Below are 18350 nucleotides of genomic sequence, written 5' to 3' on the forward strand. Positions count from 1 at the left end.
GATGGATGCATTAGGCATTTCTTCAGAATCTTTATCCTGATTGTACAATGCTTCCCAATCCTGATAGTACAATGCTTCCCAATCCTGATAGTACAATGCTTCCCAATCCTGATAGTACAATGCTTCCCATTTCTGCTTCACCTTAACAACTGCAGGTATTTTGGCTTTACTGCAAACCAAATACTATGCTAAGCAGGTTAGCTATGCCAGTGTATTAATCCTTATCACACTGTGGGGTAACATCTTATTTTTCATTGGTGTTTATAATCCACTACAAATCTCCACGTCTGCAATTCCTTGCTATTTCTTGTGAATATGGTACCCAATCACATGAGTCTTTGAAAACAATGTCCCATGGTTGTAGTTGGACAGAAACACTTGGTGAAGCCAAGGGTGGAAGGAACACTTTATACTCTGATAAAGCTAGGAAAGGTGAGAGATTAATTTGCCACTAGAATATCCTCAGGGTTGGCTACCAGATGACAAGTTCATTTTAAATGACAAGTCTTCTTGTCAGAGGTGACTACTCCATAGCAGAGTTGCTCTAAAAATACAAGACTTAATAAAAAAAAGCAGACAAGTTAATAAACATATACATATGGGCTGGAGAGATGGCTCAGCGGTTAAGAGCACCAACTGCTCTTCCAGAGGTCCTGAGTTCAAATCCCAGCAACCACATGGTGGCTCACAACCATCTGTAACGGGATCTGATGCCCTCTTCTGGTGTATCTGAAGACAGCTACAGTGTACTCATATACATAAAATAAATAAATATAAAAAAATAAACATATACATATATGTACATATACATATATATTTATATACATATATATATAATAATTTTACATAGCAATGTAAACAGATATGCTTTACCTGTGTCTTATTTCTCTATTGCAGTGACAAGACAGTATGACCAAGGCAAATTATACAAGAGTTTACTAGTGACTTACAGTTTCAAATGGTTAGTGTCCATAACCATCAGGCTAGGAGCATTGTAGCATGTAATTTTCCTGGCAACATACAGGTAGCATGGTACTGAAACAGTAGCTAAAGGTTTACATTTTGATATACAAGTATGAGGCACAGATAGCTAACTGGAAATGACATGATCTTTGAAACCTCAATACTCACACTCATGACAGACCTCCAACAAGTACACACCTCCTAGTGGTTTCTCCATAGTTCCACAAACTGGATAACAAACATTCTGTTATATAAGCCTCTCGGAGCCATTCTCATTTGAACCACCATGATTTGCCTTATGTAAGTGTTACATTTGGAACATGCCTGCCTTTTATTTCCAGTTCCAAAATCACTATAGAACACTGATTTTACCCCATAAAACATTTTTATAGATCTTAGTATTAATCCATACATTAAACAGGTACTGCTTGAGTATAGTTATTTTTTATTCTCCATGGAAAATACCACAAACACAGCAACTTTGAATAACTAAGAATATTTTCTTAGAGTTTCAAAGGTCAGAAGTCAAATATGGGTCTTCTTAGGCTAAAGTGAACTTGTCTTCTGGTGACCAACCCTGAGGACATTCTAGTGGTAAATTAATCCCTTACCTTTCCTTGCCTTATCAGAGCTTATCTGTGTTCCTTCCAAACATAGCTTCACCAAGTGTTTCTCTCTGGCTACAACTAGGGGATGTTGAGTAAGGAACTGAAGACTCATAGATTTCCTCTGGGGGCTCAAATTCTTTTTGTCACAAGTGACTTCTCCATGGCAGATACTGCTCCTGAAATGACAAATAATAAAAGGAGGGAAACAGCTTAATAAACAAATGCATATTTAAGATAATTTTAAATTGTGATTTACTTTCAGGCAGTGAGAGTTCAAAGTTCACCTTTTCCCACCTATACCTTTTTCATGCTTCCTTTATGCAGTAAGTTTTGGATGTCCACTGTGTAAAAGGCCTATGCATATCAGTATTGAAGGGAAAGGATAAAGGTCATTCTAATGGAATAGTATAACAAAGAGAGGCATAATGTCATATTGTAGGGCTCTGACGCCCAAGGGCTCTTCATAGTGGATCTCTGGCCCAGTTAGGTGTGCAGGTTGAGGTGAGGTGGAGAGATCTAGAATGGGGGGAAGTGGGCAGCTTCAGCTGCCCCTGCTGCAGATCCTGCTCCTTGCCACTGACCAAGGCTTCCATTGCTAGGGCTGGCTGAGCCAGTAGGAGACTGACTAGCTGACTGCAAGAGGTGCAGGGGAGCTTCTAGTGGAGATAATTTCAGGAGAGCAGATCTCTTCCTCAAGTGGCAGTGTTACAGCTCTTATGACAGAAGCTCTCAGATGATGGAATAATTTTCGCACACCTTTAATTTTGAACACAACTCTTAAATACAGTTTTTGGGCGGGTCAGTGTCTGACCGCAGGTACTTCCTGTGGTTTGGCCTTAGAGCTTGGGAAGAGCTCATCTACATATTTGGAGGCGTGGTCCCGCTTCTGTGGTTGATCTGTCTTGGGCCTGCATGACCTGTGGTCAGGTCCTCACCTGTAGGGGAGGGGCTTCAGGCATTGCCCTAAATGACTGGTCTGTCTAAAACCTCTCTACAGGAGTCTTTGGGGAGTGCAACTACCTGAGGCCTTGATAGTCTAGGAAAATGGGAATGCACCTGCCATTCCTTTTAGGGTCTCCCAGGGATTGACCTATCTCAACCAGGGATTAGGGTACCTTTCACTGCTTGCCCACCCCACATCATTTGCATTATTCTACAGAAAGGCAGATGTTAAAAAATACTCTCTCTCTCTCTCTCTCTCTCTCTCACTCATAACTCAGCACGAGCACCTCACTCAATCTTCTCATTATTAAGTTCAATTTTATTGAGGACCCCCTGGAAGTCTGGCTAAGTGCCAAGCACAGAGTTTACAGTGAAGAACTGGACTTGATTTCTATATCTTCCCTGGAGTAAGGGCATCAAGTAAGACCCAGTGGCATGAGTTCCAGGAATAAGAGCAAGGTTCTTTGAGAGCACATGACTGGATTAACCTGGTTGCATCCTATACCTAGGTTAGCTCCCCACAAAACTCTCAGTTTCCCCTGGATCTTCTCAGCCTGGATCACCCATGATTATCCTTCTGGATCAAACCTTAGATCTTTCTTCCTTGGAGAAATTTAACACAGCCCTTGGCACATAGTAGGTGCTTAATAAACATATGTGCATTTTCTTAAATATGTGGATATTCTTTTGTAAAGGCAAAAACCATGTGTATACATATCAATTATTGTATATATTTAAATAAGGAAAGATAAATATGAAGAAATATATACTGGAATATTAACAAGAATCAGATGATGAGTTTTGGCCTTCTGCATCTTCTTGCTATTGGGCATGTATGGAATAAGGACTGGTAACATAGCTAAATGCATAGGCTGCAAGCATCCACAGACCCTTGAGGATGGAGGAAACACCATCCTGCTCAAATCACTCTCCTTCTGTTTGTGTTTATTTTAGCTACATTTTCACATCTGGTTAACCTAGATGGTTTCATAAGTGAATTAGAAACCAACATAGCATAAATAATCAATTCCTGTCCTATATCCAGCTTCCTTGATAGGTCATTATGCTATGATTTCTCCTTCTGCAGATTAGCGGTAATAGAATTTCTGCAAGGATAACACAAATAAACTCTTTACACGCCACTTGTTTTCATAAAGTACTAGAGAGTTGCCAAGTTCAAATGGAAACTTCTCTAATTTGTCTTCTGTTATATTCATGGTGGTTATGCTTCAACCATGAAGATGTGTATTTTACAAAGCACTGCTATAATCAATCTTAATGTTATGTTAATGGTTTGGAAAATTCTTGTCACCTTTTTTATTCCCACAGCTCTGGAAATTCTGTGACCTCCCGCATTCCATTCTGGGTTGGGGCATTAGCCTCGACTTTAATAGAAGAAAAGCAAAACTTGAATTCTTTCTAATAAAGGCCTTTTTACCTTAGCTTCTATAGTGGTGAGGTTGTTTGATAACCTCTTTGTAAACCTTCTTATGTTACAAGGGTAATTTAGGAAATGAGACATCTTTGAATTTGAAGCAACTATAGCCCAATCCAAAAGTTTGCCTGGAGCACCAGAATTGACCAAGAGTTAAGTTGTATCTAAGAGGGCCTGTGGGGACTGATGGCAAGCATTTACCAAAGCCATAGAGATTCTTCAGGGATTTTGTCCTTCATCATATTTTTCCCTAATGATGGGGCAGGGTATCTTGTCACTGTTAGAATGCCATTGTGGCATCTTTTTTGTGTGTTTAGTTCCAGCTCTCTCGTATTATCTCTTTTTAAGTCTGTTAGCCATTTTCTTTCCTGCCCCTCCACAAAAAGGCAATTCAAATAAGACATAGGAAGGAAGCCTTATGATCAGGAAGTGCCTAAGTCCTTTCTTCATATGCCCTTTCCATTTTTAGTTTGCTACCAGTGCCACCTCAAAAACAAAGTTGTGTGGTCCACAATAAGTTGTGTCTTAATGCATTTCTTTCATTTATAAAATGAAGATAGTAATGATATGTAATTTATAGGATTATATTAAATATTTAGTGAGATAAAGTCTTTAAAAACGTTGTCTTGGACAGAAACCACTCACTAAGTGGCAGATATAAGAGATATTAGCATGATCTGTTTCATTCAGTTAACTCACATTTATTTGAATAAGACTAGGGTATCTTTTGAGTTTTGTAGAATTGAAGAAATCAACCAACCGTCCGTCTGTGTTACAGAAGACTCCACAAGAGATCCCAATTCCATGCACCATTCACGTGAGGGATTACCCTCTTAACAGGATCACTGCAAAACCTCCCTAGCTTGACATTCTTTTTATTCTCGCGGGCAGATTTCTTTAAGACTCTGTCTCACAAGGGAAGAAGCATCCTTTGGTCTTTCTCATCTTCCCCTGGGCATCCCTGTATTCTATAACTGACATGATTAAGGACTCAGAACACAAGCTTAGAATCTACAGATCTTACTCCAGAAGTCATTGGCCAACTGAGCCAATCCCTTTTCCTTCCTTTTATAGTTAACTCGGAATATTGAGCCCTGGCACAAATTAGGATGGGATAGAATGGCCATGGGGATCTAGAATTGTTTGAACTGCTCATGAGTTTTGGATGATAACAGGCTGCAGACATTACTCTGAAAAAAGGAAAGCAAGAAAGAGAATTACTGGATCTCACAGTATTCTAAAATGGTCATTATTTTGACACTGCTCTTTTGGTCTACCCTCACAAACAAATGTATTTTCTATCTGACTTGAGATAATAGTCAAGATTATAGTATATAGTACATTATATCCATCTATATACCAGATATTCCTGATATCAACACTATGCAATCTAGTTGTACTTTCAAACCTGCTTCTTCCACAATTTCAGCATGGTTTACTTGAACACTATCTGACAGCATCCACTTGAAGTCCACAGGTTCACTAAGAGAATGATCTGTGATTTCAATTCTGAGCAATGAAGCTATAGAATAAATGACATTGGAAGTAGAACCAAATTATTGCTGAACATGCCGGCTCACAAATTGGATTTATTTTCTTCCGTGTAACCAGTTGACACTCTGTGCTCTGTATTGGTATTTAATCTCATGTTTTCAGACAACAACATATAAAGCCAGCCTTGGCTCCACTCTGACTAGACTACCTTCTTTACAGGCACAATTTGATAGAAATTGCCGCTTAACTCTTTTTCTAGCAAGTTTTGCAGTTCTGATATGATCAAGTATATATCTTTTCCATACAGTGCATACAGATGGAAACACTATTACCGCATCAGTGTTCCCTTCCTAATCATAATGTTGGGAGTGATCTGACCTGTAAACTCAGATGAAACCAAATTGCAATGAAAATGTTTGTGAGGTGGAGGACAGGCGGAGACTTGGGATAACTGTCTTCCTGTTCCCAGATGATTGATGTTATTGCATAAGAATTGGTTGTTATAGGACTGAAGAGATGTCTCGGCACATAAAAACATACTGCTGGTGCTTGATTCCCAGCATCCACATCCACAACTCACAACTGCCTGTAACTCCAGTTCCAGGGGATCTGATATATCTGATCATGACCTGCATGTATGTGCACACATGCTCATTAATAACAAATGGCCATGCCAGATAAGTATAATTAAATAATTGGCACACTTAAATTCCACACTTATAAAATCATCATCAAAAATTCATTCCAAGTGTGGTGGGACACAACTATGAACCCAACAGTCAAGTTCAACTCTGGCTAAATAAGGAGTTGGAAGGCAGCCTGGGCTACACACCTCAAACAGCACACAGTCAACATTTTTTAAACTATAAAAATCATACACTGGAGTTGATTGCTAAAACCATACAGACATATATTATTGATAAATATATTTTTGTAATTTATATATAATGCATTTCATGTGTATCTGAAGAAAATGCTTTTGTGTAAAGTCTTGTTTTGTTTGCTATTTCAGATGTACATTACCAACACGATCAAAGCCAAAGGAACCAGACTGGCTAAGCCTGTCCTGTGCTTGGGGTTAATGTGTTTGGCCTTTCTTACTGGACTCAATAGAGTAGCAGAATATCGGAATCATTGGTCAGACGTGATAGCAGGCTTTCTAGTTGGAATATCGATAGCAGTATTTCTGGTAAGTACAATTTTAAAGATTATTTTTAGTAAACTTTCAATAAACCACCTCTAAGAAAAGGCAAGGATGAATCACTGGGGTATATAACATGATGTTTTTGACTACTTATTTCCTCTTCCTTGCTTATTTATTCTTAAGATCAGGTTTGGGGAAGAATAATAAATTAATTCCATACATAAAATACTTTTATATAAAATGGAGAAATGCTTTAAAGAGTCCTTCTCAAGAACTAGTTTTTATATTTACATTTGTGTGCACATGGATGTGCATACATGCACAAGTGCGCATGTGCCATGTCAAGCATGTGGAGGTCCAAAAGACAACTTGCAAGAGTAAGTTCCCTCCTTCCACCAAGTGGTGGTTGAAGGTTAAACTCAGTGATCAAGTACCTTGAGCTACTAACCTAATGGTTCTCAACCTGTGGATCACTATCCCTTTCGGGCTCTAACAATCTTTTCATCGGGATTGCAAATCGAATATTTACATTAGGATTCATAACAGTAGCAAAATTACAGCTACAAAGAAGCAACAAAAATAACTTAATTTTGGGGTCTTCACAAGCTGAGGAACTCTATTAAGAGGTGCAGCACTAGGAAGTTTGAGAACCATTCCTCTAAGCAATCTTGCCTGTCCCTCCTCAATTAAGTTTTGCAGACTGAGTTGTTTGTATAATTACAAAATTCCCCAGGCCAGTTTACCTCTATTGTATTAAAATATCCTGGAGGACCCAAGAGCCTCATGTGATTAATCTGTGTGCTGTATGAGATCTGTTCCACAAAGGTTGCCACCGCCTATGATTATAAAATGTATCACTTCACCTCAGGAACTAAATAGTCAGAGACAGTGACAGAGACGTAATCATGCCTAGCCATGTCTTCCACACAGTGAAGGGTGTGCAGAGACGTCTAACGGTGTGCCACCTGTATGTGTGTCTGCTAAAAGTACGATTGCAGTGTATCTACAATTTGGTTAGAAGATTTTAGTCTGAGTTTCAGGTTTATCACTCTATTATTTGTGGGGGTTCATACTGACTTACCTAGATGACCAAATGTATAGTTTATAAATCGAAAGGCTTCTATAGGGACACGTTATGGTTTAAGAAATGCTTTATGTCAATTTTGATACAGTTTGAGCTGTTCTTACTCTACTGTTCCTTCCTTCCTCAGCCACCTTTCTCTAGATAATAATGAGTAGTGAAAAAAATGTGTGTGAGCTGTCCATTTATATGTTTGAATACAACTGATGTGCCTGGAATTTGAAATGAAATGCTCCCTCTAAAACCTCCTGTAGCAGATCGGTGTAGCAATATGTGGTGCATGTCTGCTCCACATATATCTGCTTCCTTTTCTTTCTTGTAGCGTCATTCACTGCGACTCTCAAGGTCACTGGGAGACTCTTCGATGGAAAGCTTTTAAAAAATCCGTGATAGGTTGAATAGTCAGTTCAGAACGTCCCTCCCTGTCACAGACTGAGCTTGCATTTACAGTCAGAGAACAGGGAGAGATAAAAGTAACCTGATTCACTGCCTTTTATGGTAGTAGTCTGACAGCTCATGGCCTCTGATTGGCTAGAAACTGAGCTGCAATGAATGGCTGAGATTCAGTTGCTTGGTTACAGGTGTAGTCCTAGGTCCGATGCAGATTGTTTACTGTTGAGTCTTGCAGGCACTTTTGGCTAAATTTCATCATCTAACTACAGCAACAGACTTGGGCTAAAATTATCTTTTAACACCTCTGCCTCTTTGAATTCTCTTGCCTCTTGAAACTCCGGAGGAAGAATGGATCAGAAACTTTCCCTGCTTTCACTCACCGACGTTGAAACTGGTTAACATTTAAAAGAAACAAAACAAAACAAAAATTTGATGAAAATTATGTCACTGAATTCAGCTCCCTGGGTGTAGATTATCATCTCTGGCATTTCATCAGCCTCCCGCGGTTCTTCTCCTTGCCATTGCTATCTGCTATGAAAGCATCACAGTGTACTAACAAGAACCTTTAAAACCAGAACCCTAGTGGCTTCTCAGATACGTCCCTGAGAACTTGATACATGAAGAGGTATACTGTAAATTTGCCCTGAGCTCAAGCCCCTCCATTGTGCATATTCGATCAAAGAATGTATCTTATTTAGAGTATAAGGTTTCCCTTTAAATAATATGACACAATGAATATTCTAGTAAGAGCACCAGTGGAAGGGGGAAGCCCTGGGTCCTGCTAAGACTGAACCCCCAGTGAACTAGTCTATGGGGGAAGGGCGGCAATGGGGGGAGGGTTGGGAGGGGAACACCCATAAGGAAGGGGAGGGGGGAGGGGGATGTTTGCCTGGAAACCGGGAAAGGGAATAACACTCGAAATGTATATAAGAAATACTCAAGTTAATAAAAAAAATAAAATAAAAAAAAATAATATGACACATGAGAAAATGACTCCATGGACAGTTCACACCACAACAGTGCTTCAGCCATGTGACTAAATATGAATTTTGAAATACGAAAATTTTGAAATATGAAAATTGATTGTTGTGAATGCCTATAGGTAACAATTGGTGGGCCAAGGAAGCTTATGTACGCACGGCCCATCTCCAGTGGGAGTTAGAGTTTTGTTTTAGGGATTCGCTTACTCCTTCAAACCCATTCCTTCTCTTCCATCATAAAATAAAATGCTGCCAAATCCCTACCCAAATACAAGCACTCTGTTTGGTGATGGGAGAAAAAGCTTACATATTTAAATTTGTTACTATCCTGAAGGAAAATAAACATGGAGCTTCCTAGAAGATTAAAGACAATTTACCAACAATACTGGAGACATTAACTTCATTGGGATGACATACCTTTCAGGAAGGATGAATCAATTTGGGAAACTTATAAAATAAATAGGTCTGGACTCTGAGCAAGGAAGGAGAACAAAACATGGGACACGGAGTAAATGTGAAAGTCTACATCGGAACATCGAGCATGCTGCCCTTCCTATACTGCAGGCTCATGACAGAGATTATGCATGAGAAAGAGTAGAATCCTAAAACAGTGCAAGTCCCCCATCATGAATGACAGTGGGGGTGGAAGGGCTGTGTGAATCAGGAGAATAATGTGGACTTTTGTTTAAATTATAGATGAATTAGGAGCCACTGCCTTCAAAGGAATAGCACTAGAACAAATTTGAGTCCCAGCATCTTCGTGTACTCCATTTTTTCCCCAATGTCTACTTTACTGAGCCTTTCTGTGCTACTGGATCTCTCTCTAAATGAGGGAAATGACAACGTCCCTAAGGGCTCATTCTTGAACTTACAGAAGGGTAAACAGAATAGTACATGCTTAGCGAATGGCCACAGGAATGACTCAAGGGCAATTCCATGAGTGATAGTTTGCTTCCACTCATTACCTTTAACCCTAGGAGATTTGTGCTTTAAATATATACTCTAGAATTAAACTGCAGGTGAAGATAGAGAAGACATGCTATGGAGAGCGAGGGAAATAAACCAGTGTAAATTTGACCATAGAGACATGGAGAGAAGGGAGAGTCTTTGGAAAGGAAAGGGAGGGGGGAGAGCCTGAGGGAACAGAAGATGGTGTGCATGAAGTACAGGCAACAACTTGTGATGACTCCCAGGTTCCTCATTTGGACAGCCCAGTAGAGCATTTATCTTGTGCAGCAACTCCAACTCTGGCTTGCAATCGTTTGGCAATTATCTTGCAGTGTTTTTGGTATTCTAAAATGATTCCAAATGACTCTACTCCGAGCCACTGTCTTGGTTGAAGGACACCTCCTCCGATCACCATTATCTATACATGGCATTTGCATTTGCCTCTGACTCATTCTACTGGTTCATCCCCCACAACCAGTGATTCATCTACTTCAAGTTCATTTCCAATACCCCAGTTATTCCTTGTGTCTTATACCAGTCCTTCTGACCAGAACGCCTTGCTTCCTATCTCCTGTACACTTACAGTTCCTTGCTGTCATTTTGCTTCAGACATCCTTCATACCACTACCTTGCTGTTTTTGTTTATAAGAGTTCATTGCCAGTAACAAGAAGAAAACACAACCCTCCCCAATACATCAACTCCAGATACTTCTAGAGGTCACAATGATCTGTTTGTTTATATCCTAATGAGAGGTTTCCTACCCATTTTACCGTGTACACAAATCCAGCTCTTGAAAGTACAATCAACTCCCTTCCCTTATCACCAACAAACCCTGCCATTCCTACATCTTTGTTCTGCAAGAATTCTGATTTTGTTTTGTTTTGGTTTGGTTTTTGGTTTTTTTTTCTTTGCATGTATTTTAATGGTGGATGAGAAGGGGGAAATATGAGACCTGTCTTTGCAGGTGTGTGACCCCGCACACGTCACTTACATCTCCCTAGTCCTCCAACAGTGAGACCATTGCCAAGCTATATTCACAAAGATTCCTGCGCTTAATTCCTTCTCCACATTACTCCATAACACAAGTCCTAGATACCACAGCTGATATTTGTGTCTTGCTCTCCATCCTTGCCAGAGAGAAAGACTCTGTTCACTTTGTTCACTGCTTGTCTTTGCAAGTATCTGGAACAGGGTCTGATATATGGGTAAAATGAATGAGTGAATAACTTTAGTTGACTACCTTGACAGGTAACTTTGAAAGGCTCAATGAAATTCCATGTGTAGTAAGCATCGTTTTGTTGCATTTGTTACCATGCCCACCCCTTAGAACTCAAGCCAAATCCTTTACATAACTGAGATTAGACTTGGACAAGTCCCATTCTTCCTAGGCAGTAACTCTGATCACCTAGCTCTCTCATTTTCCCCTTGATTTCTGCCACATATCAGTCTGTGCTGTTAGCATCCTACAATGAGTTATATTGTGTTCTAAATGTGGCACTCATCCTTCTACATTGTGCAAGGGTAAAGAGTAGAGCCATCATACTTAGCAAAATATTAAATAGTTTTTGAGCGTGTGTCAATAATATTGTTGTTATAAAAAAATGGATGACAAAAAATCTGTTCCGAACATGATACATAGTATTGTTGGCAGGAGGGTTCAGCTTTATTGATCTAAAGAAATAGCTTGCCATGTTATTTTACATAACAGTAAAAATCATTGTAGCATTTCATGGAGATATATTGTCCTCATTTTACAGATTAAAATCTGAGATCTAGATACAGCAGATAGCTTGACAGTGGTCTTGTCTCATTTTAAGAGGCAATACTGTTTTACTTCCCAATGTTAATAATGCTGTCATTATGGGGGGAAGAAAAGTGAATATATAAATTTATTATCAATGTTAGATAAAGAAACCAAAAAATGTATAGAGTGGTGGTTTGTTTGTGTAATCTTTATAGAAGAATACAGATGTACATGTGTAGAAACCATTGATCTAAAATTACAGCATTTGAAAGGAAATTAACTTTAAATCATCATGGCATAGACATATAACAAAATTTGTCACCTGAATGTATGTCCCTTCATTAGTGCACTCACTCATGAATGATTTCACTCACTTTGACAGTGGGGTACAGAGGTAGAAAACTTCAGATGGGGTTCCTGATTTGCACAGTGTAGAGTCTGTGAAGAGACTCGAATCAAAGTATTCCTTTATCTAGTAGGAAATGTCATGATGACACTAGTGCTGTGACAGACTTAGAGTTCTTTCTGTTTGATCACAGAGCAAACAAACACGCCGAACACAGTAAGCTTTCCTAGTTGAGGGCTCAGGAAAGACTTCTGTAAGACAACTAGGCAATAAAGTACTTGTACATATGCAGGCATTTCAGATCTATAGCTTGCAAAAATGCTGGTGAGTAATATGGCCTGTATGTAATTTCAGCACATTGGAGGCTGAGAAAGAACATGTCGGGGGCAATCTAGACTAGCTAGACTGCTGGGTTTGTTGAGCTCTGGGATGAAGTAAAAGACCGGACCTAAATATTTAAAGTTTATTGGAAGATATCTGTTGTCAACCTCCAGCCTAGGCACATGCACTGTGCGCACATACCCTCCACACACACACACACATGCACACATTTGCATGCATCCTCCTGCTTTTTTTTATTTGCTAATGGGACATCAATTCTAGACTTTTTCAAATTAGCACATAAAATGTCTATTTATTTAAATAAGAGTGAAAAAAGAGCTAGTTATTTCCTTGTACTTGAAATAAATTGTTAAAAAGAATTTTTTTTTGCTAATAAATACCATTCTGTATGTATCTACTATAGATTAGGTCCTTAAGCATGTCACAGATAAATTCTAGCTGCTTCCATTATGTCAACCTGAATTTTCATTGAAACAAAGAAATAAGAAAGAGCCTTCCAAAGAGTGTTCTAAACACACACACACACACACACACACACACACACACACACACACACACACACACACACACAGGATACCTGCAGTCTGCAGACTTAATTTGACCTCCTGCTTGCCTTATTAAGGGAAGCTTGTTGGATGTTAGCATGGCTTTTCTCTTACAAAGAAATCTCTGCTTTTCCCTCGGAAAGAAAGAGTTTAGCAGTTGCCATATACACTCTGAGCCTATGTTTCAAAGGTTATTGTGTTGTGTGTTCTTTCCTGTGTAGATTTGAGTATAAGGGAGTGTGGGGCGGCTGGTCTGGGCCACCACAGAGTTGGGATGTGTGTTTCTGGCATGGAAGCCTCCCTTGGGAACTAGGTAGGTAGAGAGATTGCTGACAGCTCAGAGAGGCCTTCGACAGTGTGATATGGGATGGAGCAAAGCAGGCGAGAGAGGCTTCGCTGATTGAGAATTAAGATATCCAGCAGATATCTTGGGGCACAACAGTGCTGGATCTAGAGTGGGATAAAAGACAGCGTTTTTATTTTTTATATTTTTACAACAACGTATAAAACTTAAAACTGCAGCTTAGAAACACAAAATGAATAAGTAGCATAGCAATCCTGCTCATTTCTGAAGCCCATGTTGATGCTAACTGAACCTTTTAGAGTTCTCTACATCTAAGCACACAGTTAGTTCATTTCAACTGATCTTATTTCAAGTACTTCAGCAGTTCTTTACCAACGTCCAAATTTCTAATTATTAACAATTCTAATGAAAGTGAAAATGTCTAAATGTTTGTGTGTACATGTGTGTGCTGTGATATGGTGTGTGTGTGTGCACGCATGTGCCTGTGTCGTGTGTGTGTGTGTGTCTGTGTGTGTGTGTGAGCATGTGCACACACACGCATGTGTGCTCCTGCATGTGCATGCTGTGATATGGTTGTGAAATTTTGCTTCATTGTAATTATTTTCTGAAGTTATCAAATCTATCCTTTGTATGTTAGAACAATGCTCATCCATCAAACTGTAGTTTGTGGACTGAATTTAACCAGCTGCCTACTTTAATAAGGGATCCGCATCAGAGTGTTTACATATCGCTTCTCTTATGAACAGATGAAATTGCTCTTCTGGCAAAAGGGAAGAGATGCATAGTTTCCATTGACTATGACCTCACACAACCAAAAATATTTACTACACCATTCAATAGCTTGCCTTTACAGACAAAGCATTATGACTCTATTTCTTGAGCAATCAGTTTCTTTTAGTTCTTAGTGGGATCATGGGAGTGACAACTTCGTAAGAAGGACCGGGTACTGAATAACTGCCTCCAAGTCCTTACCATCCTTACTTTAAAGACCAAGGTGCAGAGAAAGTGTGTGTGTGTTTGTGTGTGTGTGTGTGTGTGGTATGAGTGTGTATATGTGTGTGTGTGCGTATGTGAATGCAGTGTGAGTGTGTATATGTGTGTGGTTTGAGTATATATATGTGTGTGTGGTGTGAATATGTGTGTGTGTGTGTGTGTGTGTGTGTGTGTGTGTGTGTGTTTAGAAAACTCTCTGAAAGGACTTTGTTTATCTCTTTGCTTTTATGAAAATTCATGGCAAGCTGTAGTATTGTACTATCAGGTTTTGATCATTTTTTTTAAACCTACAATATTGCTATGACAATGGAAGGTTAAAAAAGGTAAATCACACCTTGCAAGAAAACAATTTTGTAATATAAAGTATTATTTTATATGTAATCATCATGTATCCTTGGAAATTTTGCTCAACAATGGGAGAGTAACCAAGATTTGATTGGTATTTAGGATTATTGAGCACTAATGGAGCTGGGGAGAGGATTGGGTGATGAGAGTGCTCTCCGCTCTTTCAGATGACCTGCGTTCTGCTCTCAGCATACACATGTTGGCTCACAATGGTTTGTGACTCAAGATTCAGGGCACCCGTCTTCCTCTTCTGACTTCCTTGGATACCAGGCATTCACATTTTGCACAAACATAATGCAGAGCAAGCACTCATACACATAATATAAAATAAATCTTTTAAAAAATTAAAATAAAATACTCAATAGTAAGTTTAACAAGTTTTCCAATGATGAATATATGAAAATATACAATACAAATATGTCATTATTGGTCAAGAATTTACTTACTTAAAAATAAGTGTTAGGTTGAAACTATAAGTAAGTCCTATTTATTCTAGAATATAAAGCCCAGGAAAGGAGAACGCATCATCCTGTGCTCAGTACAAACTCACCAGAGGAAGTCTTTTTTCTGTGTTGCTTAAATCACTACTTCTTCAGTGTGATTCATCTGCCATCAGAAAGGTTTGCAGTAAATTTAAAGGTTCCTTCTTCTGTAACCTCTTCTTCACCCACTAAATCAGAAACCTTAGGAGATGAATGAGAAATGTGTATTTTTAACATTACAGGAACTTAATTTTCATGCATGGTTCACTTCGTTCTTTCACCTCTGGGATATAATCAGCTGAAATGAGGGTCAGTTCTCTTTATGTGAAGGGTCTTCTATTTCAAGAGTAGCTCCAGTAAGCTATTGTTGAAATCATAGAGAGAGAGACAATAGACAATAAACTAGTATAATTAAAAGAATGTTACTAAATTAGAGTGTGCCGACTGTCAAGGATTGGTGGGAATATAATAATCTTGAAGCAGTGGGGAATAATGAGAATGAAAATTAAGTTGTAGATTAGCCACATTAAGAAAAGGTTAGCCTGCTACGGATTTCTATAAGGTTATGTTGTTAATTTTTGGATTGGTTTGAACATTGTCTATACTTTAACATTTTGGAATGACAGAATTGTCATTATTCATTCTTTTGCATATTCATCAGTGAGCTTATCTGCATTAGAATAGCTATTCCAATTTATCCATGGTAAATCTGGGCGTAAAGCTTTATTCATGTAGCATTTCGGTAATTTTAAAACTTGGTTGCTACAGGAGTTTTTACGAAACTCCTCAAAAGGGTGCTAGTTGTGGAATATATAATGTACTTAACTGTAATTGTTTCCTGAAATTTTAGGTTGTATGCGTGGTAAATAACTTCAAAGGAAGACAACCAGAAAATGGGCACTTACACAGGGACAATGTGGCCCGGATGCCGATGACCAACATTCCTCGAGTAGAAAGCCCTTTGGAAAAGGTAACATCTGTGCAGGTGATTCACAGCTTCAAAATGTCATCATCTAGGCTAAATTCAACAGTTATTTCTGTTTGTGCCTTCAGAGAGTGACTATTTATTTATTTATTTATTTATTTATTTATTTTTGCTTACTCAATCTCACAATTTAAGGTGTCAGTTAAATGACTGAATTTAGCAAGAGTTTACTACTGGAAAGATCATCTTATAAAGTGCATCTCTCATTTAAAGTACCCACAGATATCACCCATGCTGGAATCTTGGTAACTAGGCATGGGACTCACCCAGCACTTTGCCAGATTTTCTAAGGAACAGTGTTCTGTGGTCTCATCCCCAGGTGAAATGAAAAGCAAATGCATGAATATTTTTTACAAAGGAATGGAGTACATTCCTTCTTCAGTGAGAAAGTGCTTCGTAAATTGTCACCATGCAGCTAGCAGACAAGCGCCACGCTCTGAGTCTCATTGCACAAAGATCAGGCAGCATGTTACCAGCAGCTGTACTTTCTTGAGGCAGGGGAGGCTGCAGGTCAGGCTGGGCTGAGTTTGTCCACATTGTTTTAAAGAGTAGGTCCAGGCATCAGTGAGTGTCCCAGTCAACAAGATGTCAAGTACTTTACAAAGTGGTTCTTGCAACTTCTGTTTTCTTATAAGATATTACTGCATTCTCTGCATTCAGAATTCCTACTACTCATGTTTATGCTACCTCCTCTTATTTAAAATAAGTTTCACGATATTAGGTTATGTGAGCTAGAATTTTCCACTAGAATCCATAAATTGACAGAGAAAAGTGCTTATGAACTTCTATTAATTTAGTTTTCCATATCAAGTCCAAGTGATTTGTGTCTCCTTAATTTGGGAAGTAAGGCTGAGAGATAAAGCCAATTCCGTGCTCCTTTGCTTGCTAGAATGGAGATGCCATCCTCTCTGATCCTTCTATGCCTATTCCCAATCAGAATGTTTTCTGCACTGGGTATGGCCTGTGTCCCTGACCTCATCATGGACCATGGCATGAATGCTACGAATAAACTAGGAGCAGATTTCATCCTCCCTAAGGAGGGCCATGTTCCTCTGCCTCTCAGCCAGAACAGAGAGCAGTCATGTGAAGGAAACTTCAAGAGCTTTCTACTCATGTGTTTGTGTTTGAGTGTGTGTGTGTGTGTGTGTGTGTGTGTGTGAGAGAGAGAGAGAAAGAGAGAGAGAGAGAGAGAGAGAGAGAGAGAGAGAGAGAGAGAGGGAGAGGGAGAGAGAGAGAAGGGGGACAGAGGGACAGAGAGAGAAGGGGGAGGGAGGGAGGGAGGGAGAGAAAGAGAGAGGGAGAGGGTTGCGTAGAATAAATATATTGCCTTTCATTACGGTTCACATTACATAAACAAAGGAAGGGAGCAATGCAAAATCCCCCTATTCCTTTGATTGTGATAACCAGTAGTTAAAGACTGTCATTTGTCCCTTCACAGTGGTCTTCTGATGACTGAAGAGAAGCGTTGTGTCAACTTTTGATGGGCAGGCAGGACTAAGAGCTTTAGTATCATACCATGCTGTCATTGGTTTGTTTTTTCCCCCAATGTTTGGTGTGTTTCTTCTGCAAGTTATGCAAACTGGAAAACCTCTTATGTTCAAACCACACATTTGCTAAACTAAGACCTACAGTATAATGATTATACACAGGTAAATTTCATTTCTGTGCTAATGATTTTCCCCTTAACTGTAAGGAGTTTGTTACACGAGAAATACCATAATTTATGAGGAAAAGACATGGGTTCTTTCAAATCTGAGTAAAAATATCTGAATATTTGTTCTTTTTTAGGAAATTAATGGTTCATCTGTGGAAAGCATCTCATCAGAGTCCAATGACCACTAAATATGGAAGAGGCTAATAATTTTATTCATCTGTTTATCACATTAAGTCATAAAGAGTCTAAGTACCTAGCTATGGATGATTATTAAATCAGTGGTGAATGTCCCCATGACAGAATCCACAATCCATACCATGTGACATGTGGATCTCTTTTTATTTTTCTCTGCCAGATTAAGTGTGGTAGTCTTGTTTGTAGCTCCTGTGTGTTCAGGTCCACCTGGTGTCATCTGACGTCCTCTCAGTACAGTGGCTCTGGCTCCTGTACATGCAGGTGTCTTTCCTTTTTATCTTAGAATTCCTATCATCTCACTCCTAGAGTTATCAGACCCCTTCAGATATCACATCACCGTGTTCCCTAAATTCATTCTCTTTGCTTCCTCCTTCGAGGTTCATTTCTAAAAGAGTTGGCAGTGTTGCTGGCTTCAGGATATTGCCA

At 39.1% G+C, this 18350-nt stretch overlaps 1 protein-coding gene across 6 annotated transcripts in view; it reads left to right on the forward strand.

Moving 5' to 3' along the window:
* Positions 1–18350, forward strand: part of Plppr5 (phospholipid phosphatase related 5) — a 279779-nt gene that overhangs the window by 229463 nt on the left and 31966 nt on the right. For 4 of the 6 annotated variants that reach the window (XM_063281942.1, XM_039102433.2, XM_039102432.2 and 1 more), the window contains 2 exons: positions 6455–6631; positions 15941–16060. In XM_063281942.1, the coding sequence (XP_063138012.1) occupies positions 6455–6631; positions 15941–16060 (297 nt within the window). Of the gene's footprint in view, positions 1–6454; positions 6632–15940; positions 16076–18350 lie in introns of all 6 variants that reach the window. The other 2 variants (XM_008761462.4, XM_063281943.1) reach the window with 1 other exon arrangement.

The sequence above is a fragment of the Rattus norvegicus genome, chromosome 2, assembly GCF_036323735.1.
Source record: "Rattus norvegicus strain BN/NHsdMcwi chromosome 2, GRCr8, whole genome shotgun sequence".
NCBI lineage: Eukaryota > Metazoa > Chordata > Mammalia > Rodentia > Muridae > Rattus > Rattus norvegicus.